Source organism: Trichinella spiralis (assembly GCF_000181795.1).
Source record: "Trichinella spiralis strain ISS 195 chromosome Unknown Scfld4, whole genome shotgun sequence".
NCBI classification, from domain to species: Eukaryota; Metazoa; Nematoda; class Enoplea; order Trichinellida; family Trichinellidae; genus Trichinella; species Trichinella spiralis.
Genome location: NW_003526943.1, coordinates 9,097,308 through 9,107,449, shown reverse-complemented (window position 1 = coordinate 9,107,449; position 10,142 = coordinate 9,097,308). Strand labels below are relative to the sequence as shown.

The 10,142-nt window shown below is 38.3% G+C and overlaps 5 protein-coding genes across 5 annotated transcripts; 2 read left to right on the top strand and 3 right to left on the bottom strand.

Annotated features, from left to right (window-relative positions):
* Positions 1-54: 54 nt before the first annotated feature.
* Tsp_02178 (conserved hypothetical protein) lies at positions 55-604 on the bottom strand (the record flags this gene model as incomplete). Its single annotated transcript, XM_003377989.1, has 3 exons — positions 500-604; positions 309-452; positions 55-117 (listed from the first exon to the last, which is right to left on the bottom strand). Coding segments are annotated over exons 1-3 (312 nt in total), but the record flags the coding sequence as incomplete, so codon positions are not given.
* A 2,874-nt stretch (positions 605-3,478) lies between these two features.
* On the top strand, positions 3,479-3,796 carry Tsp_02179 (conserved hypothetical protein). Its single transcript, XM_003377988.1, has one exon. It carries the CDS (start codon positions 3,479-3,481, stop codon positions 3,794-3,796), a length of 318 nt encoding a protein of 105 aa, XP_003378036.1.
* Positions 3,797-3,896: 100 nt separating this feature from the next.
* On the bottom strand, positions 3,897-4,334 carry Tsp_02180 (conserved hypothetical protein). Its single transcript, XM_003377987.1, has one exon. It carries the CDS (start codon positions 4,332-4,334, stop codon positions 3,897-3,899), a length of 438 nt encoding a protein of 145 aa, XP_003378035.1.
* Positions 4,335-5,030: 696 nt separating this feature from the next.
* Tsp_02181 (conserved hypothetical protein) lies at positions 5,031-5,931 on the top strand. Its single transcript, XM_003377986.1, has 4 exons — positions 5,031-5,123; positions 5,251-5,441; positions 5,613-5,770; positions 5,867-5,931. The coding sequence occupies exons 1-4, from the start codon at positions 5,031-5,033 to the stop codon at positions 5,929-5,931; spliced, it is 507 nt and encodes a 168-aa protein (XP_003378034.1).
* A 2,683-nt stretch (positions 5,932-8,614) lies between these two features.
* Positions 8,615-10,001, bottom strand: Tsp_02182 (glucose-1-phosphate thymidyltransferase). Its single transcript, XM_003377985.1, has 4 exons — positions 9,930-10,001; positions 9,780-9,848; positions 9,172-9,226; positions 8,615-8,718 (listed from the first exon to the last, which is right to left on the bottom strand). Exons 1-4 carry the CDS (start codon positions 9,999-10,001, stop codon positions 8,615-8,617), a joined length of 300 nt encoding a protein of 99 aa, XP_003378033.1.
* Between the last annotated feature and the right edge of the window lie 141 nt (positions 10,002-10,142).

Sequence of the window (10,142 nt, the reverse complement as noted above, 5' to 3'; positions counted from 1 at the left end):
AATATCATAGCAGAAGTGGGATTTGTTAATGCCCGTGCTTTGAAGGAGTTGAACTTCATGTGTGTTGAATCTTTGCGAAGGACAACACTGCGCTTCCGGTAGTCCAGGCAGTTCAAACTGCAATCAAATGTTGTTGCTAGAGTACTAATATCACAGCTGAAGTGGCTTTGTAATTCCGTGCTTCTCGGAGTCCAATTTCATGTGTGTTGAATCTTTGCGAAGGACAACACTGCGCTTCCGCTTCTGGACAACAATTCAATGATCACGAGCAAACAAAACCACACGCACTACTCGCGTCGCTCACACACCATAATGCGTACACATCGAAACTCTGACGTCACACATTGCCAAACTTCTGGGTTACGGTAGCTGATCTGGATTCTCAGGCTCAAATGAAAGTGCTTTTTAACAATATCCAATATATCCCAGAAATGTAATCTGAAGGCTGAATTCTGCACAGATTCAAAGTCTTGCATGAAAAGGTGGTTCCAAAATCTACCACCCATCCACATCCGTCCGCCCAAGATAATCTTCGTTCAGTAAGATGACGTGCCTGTACCGGTGCAACACGTCGACGAGCCTTTGTTGACACTCTTTCCAACATTCACTCCTATCCACCATTACGCCCAGCCTGCTGTCTTTGTCTTTGCCATTCGTTTCGACACCTCCGCGCCGCTTTGTACCGCTCTGCTACTCAGCGCTCTTCACTCGGTTGCCTCACCACGCTAAATAGAACATTTACAGGCTACATCGCCAAGCAAATAGCGGCCGATGACGAATCACTGTTAGTTCGGAATACTTTGAAGCACGAGAAATTCTTCAGGTCTGGACAACCAAGATCTTGCATTCTTTATCGTAAACGTCGATAGCTGGGAACAACACAAATCGAAGAAGCACTTACTTCATTTCAAAGACGTAACGTGCTGGCGCATCGAACTCCGTTTCAGTACTATCACGTCAGTCATTGCAATCTGTAGTGATCTTATGACGAAACATTCGGCATAAAAGAAGAAAACAACGGAAAAGTGGATTGTGGCATTTATTAGATCGTGCTGCCAACAATCACAGTGATTTAGCATACCACGAGCGACAAACAAATGAGCACAAACACCCCTGACGTCAACCACGTCGCTCGCCACGGCCGCCATCTACCGTTATGTTTCTGATAATCAGGTGCTATAGGAATTCCTTCTACCGATCGGTTGGTAGTTCGTTCTGCGGTGGCATATCTTTTTCTGCAGTTCATGCAATATGTGACATTTATGACTTCTTACCACCGTTTTCTGAGTACTTAATCGTCTTTTTCAATTATTTAAATCCCTGAATTAGTTGTAACAACAAGCTACAGCCGACTGTAAATGATAATCAGGTACAAATGACAGACGTTCGGCTGTCAGGAATTCGTCAGTGGACTGTATGGTTTTGTGAACACGGTGTACGCTGGTCTCTGGGATCGTCAACTAGGGCTTGGGTTCAGTTTTCTCGGATTCGATCTCGCTTCTCTTGCGCTGTGCTTCTACCGTGCACTACTACTGTGTTGCGGTTGCGCTCTTCGTGGCTCTATATTTACAGCCCCGGTGTTAGCGGCCCAGCGGGTGGCTAACTCGAACAGCCAATGAACAGCTCGTTCGTCGCGGGGGGGAGGGCGTTTGCTATATGAGTCCCTGCTTTAAATATCATCTGCTTCCAGTAAGCTGCCAGGCTTCGTATCCTTGGTCTTCAATTAGTCCACGGCGTCACGGCCATTTGGCTCCTCCAGGTCAACTGTTAACCGCCATCGGCATTGTTTGCGAAGGATCCATTGACCCGCGAACAACGGCTGGTGCTGGGCACCGCACGGAACCTTTTCTGACCTCGTCCCGTATCGCAAGACGCTGAGATAGCGATCTACCAGGCATTGTTCTTGTCTGTGTCTTGTGTGCACCAGCTCATGGGTGTGTCACACCGACCGGAACACCCTCCCCCCCCCTCCAGAATGGGAGAGCCAGGTGATTTCAGCTGTGGAGGTACAGATCTGAGCAACCCGGCTCACTCCGTCCTGACCTGGGAATTGCTGGATCACCACCCCCGGAGGGCAGCGTGTTCGGGGACGGTACTAGGTCGTTGATCCCGGGGCCAACCCCGTCGTTTCTCCACTTGCAGCGTGGTAGCTGCGTGGCGAGGTAGTTGCTTCTCCCTCGGCGTCACCATTTTGCCATCAGCTATTGATGATAGCACCATTGATTCTCCCACTGGGGAGCGCCGTGATCCGTCGGACGCCATTCAGGATCATAGCTCTCGACCGCCGGGAGGTTCATGTACTCACGGCCGGTGAGTAACTGGAATGGGCTCAGTAGCTGGGGATTTCCGGACACGTCGCGAAGAAGGTCAAGGGGCGAGCGTTGAGATATGCCTCTACTTCGCAAAGAATCGTCTAGAGCTCTCCATCGTCCAGTAGCGCTTGTCCAAGAATCTTCCGTAATGATTTCTTAACCGAGCAAACTAGGCACTCCCAGTAGCCACCCAGCTACTGGACCGGTCCTCGTCCACGGTCTGCAACAGCTGGCGTAATTCTGCGGCGGCTCCCTGAAATGAGCGAAAGTTGTCGGATTGTATGGTCTTCAGCCCGCCTTTCCTGGCCATGAACGTCGAAGGGCTTGTAGTACTCTGGCTGTGGTCATCTGAGGGACCAACTCTAGATGGACGGCGCGGGTTACCATGCAGGTGATCAGACACACGTAAATCGGCGAAGTGGCTCTCCTTCCCACTCGGACAAACAGTGGTCCTGCGAAGTCCATGCCCACCTGTGAGAAAGCCGGTGTCTGGACCACCCAATCTCTGGGTAGAGCGGCCATCCTAGGCTGAACCGGCTGGGCGGTCGCGTCGCACGGCGGCACACCGGGCATTCACGTGTCGTGCGCTTCACTTGATGACGCCCCTTTGGGACTCAGTAACGCTGTCGATCGGAAGCCAGTGTCTGTTCCACCCTTCATGTAGCTGTCGCTGGTGACATCTGCGAATCAATCCCTTGGTCAGCTCGTAGTTCCCCGGGAGGATTGCCAGATGTTGCACGGTCACCGACAGGTCTGAGTTCGCCAGAGGGCCCCCTGCGCGTAGTATCCCGCGCTCGTCCGGTAGGGGTTTAGCTGGCTGATGCGACTGTGCGCTGCAACACGGCCGAGGGGCACCAGTGCGTCAATCTCCGCTCAGAATTCTTCTTCTTGCGTCAGTCGCACCCACAACTCTTCAGCGTCCTGTAGTTCCCTGGCGGTCAGGTTTCCGCCCTGCAATTCGCTCGCCGAGGAGCGACAATTCTTCGCGAACCGCCGGCAGTAGGCACTGATTCAGAACAATTTCTTTAGATCGCCATACTTGTCCGGTTGTAGGGGGTCTTCGGTGGTGTACGCCGTCATCAGACCCAAAGTGGCCTGTCCTGACGTGCGTACCTCCCCTGGCGGGATCAGTGGGCCGTGCCTAGGGTCTTCCTGCCTCGGCGATCATGTTTGCGGTGGTCCTGCGAGCCATCTTGGACCGTGCCACCACTGTTTTCCCGCTGCCAGCTTCGTCACAGCCACGCCCTAACTCAGATAGTCAGCTGGGTTGTCCTTCCATTGGCAGTGCCTTCAGGACGCCGGTTCAACCAATTGTTGGATCTCTTCAACTGAATTTTGGACGAATGGCTTCCAAAGGCTGGCTACGGACCTTACCCAAGCTAGAGCAACCTCGCTGCCGCTCCAACACGTGGTGGAGTAGAACGGTAGATCCAGCGCTCCTTGTACGTAATGCATCAGTCTCGCCACGACCAGGGCCCCCATGAGATCCAATCCTGGGAGACTCAGTCGCTTTAGGAGGGGGGCGCGGGTTTGCACGGTAACCAAGTTCACCAGCGCACGCGGAGCGGAGGTTTCGACGCGCAGCTAGACCGCCGCGCCGTATGCCAGTTCTGACGCGTCGCAAAACGCATGGAGCTCGACACGTTTCACTTGAGCTACTGGTACCGGCACTAGCGCGCGAGGGACCTTAATGAGCGCAAGCTCTTTCAGTTCCCGCTTCCACCTAACCCACAGTCGATCCACGTCGTCTGGCAAAGGTTCGTCCCAATACCTGAAGAGCCTTCGATACCTTCCCCAGTCGTCTGTCGCGTGCTGATGTTCTTCGCCTTCTAAGTCTTGCTCCAGTTCGGCCTGAAGTGTGCCTGACGCGCGGTAGAGATCTTTCGTCATAAAGAGCTGCTCTTCGATTTCATAAACGTCGGCTGATCCCAAGCACAATTCTTCAAGCTCCGCCAATAGCCGAGTCAACCGGGCCTTGTTGGCGCTGAGCTTCTTGGATATGGCCTTCGCAGCGGACGCCATTAGCCTTCTTTATCCATAGGTAGTGTGCTTCGAGCTGATCCGGCTCGGAGGACCAAATGTACAGACGATTTCAGCAGTCGGTAAGTGATGCTCAGGTACAATTTGCCAGACGTTCGCTAGTCAGGCAAATGACAGTGGGCTGTATAAATATGTGAACACGGGCGTGACCTTCTCAGACGTATGTTGATCTTCGGATCCTCGACTCGTGGCTGGCTTTGATTTTTTCGGTCGACGTTTGCGGGGTTCTCGGCTCGACGGGGTCTCTCGCTGCTTCGTGCTCTGATGTCTTCTACTCTTCACTACTCAGTTTTTCACCTTCACCACTTCAGTGCACTAACAAAATAAATTAATTTAACGATGTGCTCTTCCAATAAATATATCTTGCTCCATTGTTTTAGAATTTATTGTTTCCTATCAGTTTATTATTTTGTATTTATTTCTAAACGTTTGCAATTTACACGATATAAACTGCTTGTTTACCTATTCATCATTTTAGTGTACTGTAAATTAAATAAATGAAGTTTTGAAATAATTTGTATTTTGTCTGTCTGGTGACGATTTTATTATAATTTTACTTTAAAATTAATGAATTTTAAAAATATGACAAGAAATTTTGTTTTTCCAACAGTGTTTTCTTGATATGCAGCTGGTAAAGATGAATTTGATGGAAAATTGTTTTCTACGCAGATATTAAACATGGAAAGCCAAATACTTCCCCATCATCGATTTTTTGGGTTTTGCAAAACCCGACCTTTGTACAGAAGAGGAAAACGTGAAACAGCTGTTAAGGTTTATTTTCGCACTTTAATAAATTTAGTTTCTTATTTGTTTGCAAAATCTTAGCATGATTAACTATAAAACGAAAATATCTGATTTAGTGATATAAAAAATGTGTTATTTTATTTCGATGTTTTAGGTTTTTACTGTTAGTAGCGAATCAAAGTATTTGCTCATTCAAAAAGTACCATCGTTGAATGTTGGTAAAGAATTGCTAAATCGTTGTGAAAATTTTGGAGTGGTCGAAAAAACGTGGATTCTGTCTGACTACCCTTGTGATCCTTTCACAGAAGCGCATGTAGTTTGCTATAAAAACATTGTCGATGCGAGGTTAATTTTCTCGGTTTATTTTATGATTGTGGAGAAACTTTCAGCACTTCATCATCTTACAGTATTTAATTGGAAAAATATAACTTTTTATTGCATCGAGATTATCTTTAAAAATATTAATACAACATATTTGTTTTAATAGTTATGTTTATTTTTTCTTTTTGAATTTAGGCGAGCTAAACGATTTATTGATAATCTCAGCTTTTATGGTAGTTTGTTGCATGTTTCTTACGCGCCTGAATATGAATCTGTCGATGAAACTGAGCAAAAGCTTATTCTTCGAAATAAGGAAGTTGAAACACGGTCAAAATTATTTAGATTAGCATTCTGTAAGTTTATGATAGTTTCTTCTTTAAATTTATTTAACTATGATTTATTTATGTTATTGTGTTCTGTTGGAATAAATTAAAACTTATTAATTATAGATGGAAAGGGAAACGATGTTAGAACTACAACGTATTGTGAAAATGAAGCAAAGCGAAAGAAATGAATATTATCATATTAATGCAAATCAGTGAATGTGAATCTTGTTTTATAATTTTACAGTGAACTTGCAATACAAATGATCCTTGTGTTATTTTAAATCAGCTGATTTTTTTATTGTATTATATTGTTATCCATGTTATGTGTAATAAATTAGCATCTGATCAATAGCTTTGTCAGCATCTATAAATGGTTTATGGAAGTGAATGAATCAAATTTTTTGAATGTGATGACGAATCAACTTGCAGAGAACTAGATATATTTTGTATAGCAGTGTGTAACTGTAATATTTTTGAATTTATATGATACGTGAATATGCTATTAATTAGTGTAATTGATGACGATTCTTTCAAATTAATGTCTACTTTAATTTAAATAATTATGGCGACAACCTCCGATTGCACTTGCAATTACAACTAGAGGTTGGCAGTAGTTGCTTTTGTACATTCATGGGAATATGTAGTTTTGAAGCTTTTCTGTTTGGATATATATGGCTGAATTTACATGATAGCATATTTTGTAAAATAAATTTACCAGAGTCAGTAATTCACCAGTTTGTCAGATAACCAGATGTTATAAATTATGTTATAAAAATTAAATTAACAAAATAATTATATGATTATTCTCATAAGAACGGTGCTAGTAAATAGCTTCGTTAAAAATGCAAAACTGTTATAAGAATATCACACTGCACATTAAGAAATTGATGATTTGTAATTATTAGAATGCTCCATTGTGTTAGTGAATTAAATTTCATGTGCAACACTTTTTCTTATGAAAAATTTTCCATAAACCAAAGCAACATTTTGTGAAAGTTTAAATTTTTTCCAGAAGTAATTATGAAATTCTGCTTTAAAAAAATAACTTTTTAATATAATATGTAGAGAATTTTTATTATTGATAGATGAATGTTAAAATTGCAAGTGTTTTTGCATGGTTTAAATCAATATAAAGCAATAGCAGTGCGCTTTTATTAAATGAATAGTTATATTACTAAATTTAATTACGTTGTTTGATCACAGAAAACTGGCAGCAATTTGTTTCATAGCATTTTATTAGTGTCAGAGCATCGATGCGTCCAGTTACGCCTACATGTCTGCTTTTTAATTTACATCAGTAAAAATTATATGACCATCCATTTCTGCTTGTATAAGATTCTCAAGAGTATTAATTTTTAATAATGTAATCAAAAAAGAAGAAAATAATAAACGGTGAAAATATATCTTCTGCAATATAAAAAATAAAATGTATATATCTATATGTATGTGAATTTTTGTAAGCTAAACAAATATAAACAAAAATAAAATTATAAGAAATAATTAATTTTAAGCGTATTAAAAAAATTTTTTAAATAGAATTAAATTTTGCCTGCGAATGCTTAGTCACTTGATGAAATAAATGCACTGAGATGGAATTTAATGTTAAAACAATAAAATAAGCATTTAAATTTAATTTTTTTAATCATCAAATTTTACATTATTGAGCACCTTATTTTTTAAATAATAATCCAAATTGTGTTTGAAATTTTTTTCAAATCAAGCTCACGTTTTTTATATCTGAATATACTTTTTTTCATGTAGCATTTGTTTTTATTTGAAATAATGAAATTTTTGTTTTTGTGAAACTAGCTCATCAATTTTCCATTTAACAAAATAATAATAAATTTTTTTTCTTGAATTTCGAAATTTATAATTTTACTAGTAGCATGTTTTTTTTTGTTTTTTGCTTTTTGGTTTGCATCAACATTTGTTCACACTTCACATTTATTGAAGAGGATTGATCTTTTCTAAAAGTGAATAAACTTTTTTTAAAAATAATATTAATCAGTGTAATGAAGCAAAGAAATTGTAATATTTTAATTTTTGACAAAATTTGTTAGGTAAAAAAAATATGTGACAGTAGATTTTTTTTAATGATTTCAATTTTATCGAATAAATCGATCGAATGAATATGTTGGTTGATTTGGTGATTTTTGAAAAGTTAAAAATGCAAATTTGTAATACTTTTTTAATCATAATAGTTTATCATTCAAAGAAAAATGATTTTTTTAAAAATAAATAAAATATTCTAGTTGATAATATTGGTTTTAATTGAAATATTTCAAATTTTGTCAAAATATTATTATTTTTATTATATTATATTATTATTTTTGCATATTTTGGTGATTTTATTGTTTGGCAATGTAAATGTAAAGAATAATTACTGTATATAGGAGGGATATTTTCTTTGCTTGAATTTGTTCGCCTAATTAAATTGTCGACACTTCATATTCGACAATTTAAATATTTTATTTTTTGGTAAAATTTATTTGAGCAAATTGCTTTGAATGGATTTGCGTCAGCTTCGGCGGTGGTTGTGGTGGTGAAAATGAAAAAGCAGACTCGTCTGTGAAAAGCATTGTCTCAAAAATGAATGCTCATCTTGACGACGAAAATGATGCATACGTGCAGTTGAAGCTGAAGCTTATCCTCAAAGCCAAATGTTGACTTACATCTGCAACATTGAAAACCGACGAAAAGAAAGGATTTCTAAAAGAAGTGCTTAAACAAACTGTGCTAACTGACTATGCATGTGGCCGAATGATCAAACGGACGCAGTGTGGAGAAATTTGTCACAAATCTAATTTACATTATTACTACAACGACAGTACAAATATTCGATGCTTATAAAATGAGCCAATCTTTCCACTGCTATTGTCCAAGAGCAGCAGCACGACACTGCCCGCATCCCAGCCACAGCCCCTGCTGCGAGTCATCGTCACCATATAGATTATTTTCATTTGTTTTTTCATTGCCTGAAAAATTAAAATTAAAAATCTCGCACACAAAATTCTCGATCCACTCTTCAGAAAAACGGTAAATTAACTGCATATTTTTTATTATACTAATTTTTTATTCTGATGCTTAATAAATTCCTTTTTTCTTTTATTTTTTGCAATTTTCATTCTCTCGAATCTTGTAAAAGTTTAATATTTTTGAAATTTTATAAATAAATAAACAAAATTAGATATTTTTTTTATTCACAAGCTTGATGATAATTATTGGTCAATCTTTAGTCAATGGAAAATTGTTCTTCACAACTTGAAAAATTATTTGCTGCAATAAAATAATTTTAAACTCAATTCATAAATCTTCAGTGAATTTCTGAATTTAAGCAATATTAACTTTTTGTTGATTTTAATAATAAATTCCCTATTTGATGAGGATTTCGTTTGGATGCATTTTTTTTTAATTTAAACAATTTTTACTAAAGCCAATGCTCAAACAACTACAGACAAAATTCTGTTTTTCAAAAAAATCTAGCTAAAATTTTCAAATACTAAAAATAAATTTTTTCAGTTTATTTTCATAATATTTAACACAAGCTTCACAGCTGTTTTCTCTTATTTAAATATTTACATATTCAAACAGCTATATATTATCAATTCATAAGCATCATCTTCACCATTCAAAATACAATAGTATATTGTCAAATGTAATATATGTATTTTTTTATTATTTGCATTTTGTTTGCATGCGAAGAGTAATAAGCTCATTCATATATGATTTGTCATTTTATCCATAATCTGACAATTGTACTTTTTGACTGCATGTATATTACAAGAAATTCAATTGTTTTCATTTCAAATTCGTTAATTCAGCAGTAAAAATTTTAATATCAGAGTGCGCATTTTTCTTTGATTTTGAATTAAAATTTTTTAAAAATAATTATCATATTTTAGCTTTTATTTCAAAACTTGCAATTTAAATAAATAAATCTTTTAAAATGTTATTTGTTAAACGAAAAAAACAGTATTAACTGAGTACATTAAATTGAATGCTGTTTCCATGTAAATTGGCATTAATATTTTACAACCTGATTATTTTCATCATTTAGCTTTGCATTAAAATTGAATGAAAGTTTTTGCCGTAATTTTATTATCCACTAAATTTACAAATGAAAATAAAAGTTATTTTATTACATTTTCCACCCAACAAAACTTAATAAAAATAAATTAAACCAAACTTGTATGCTATCATGCTTCGTGTGATCGACAGTTTGACCAACATTGTTCGTGCAATTATTTGTGATTTGCATTTTATGAAAATTTTAATTTTTGTTATATAAATTTTTCAATAAAATAAATAAAAAAGCTTTTTTGATTTCAAAGAATTGCCTTGAGGTGTTCAACAAAAAATATTTCATCGTTGAAATTGATGCATCATTTGCTTATTGGTG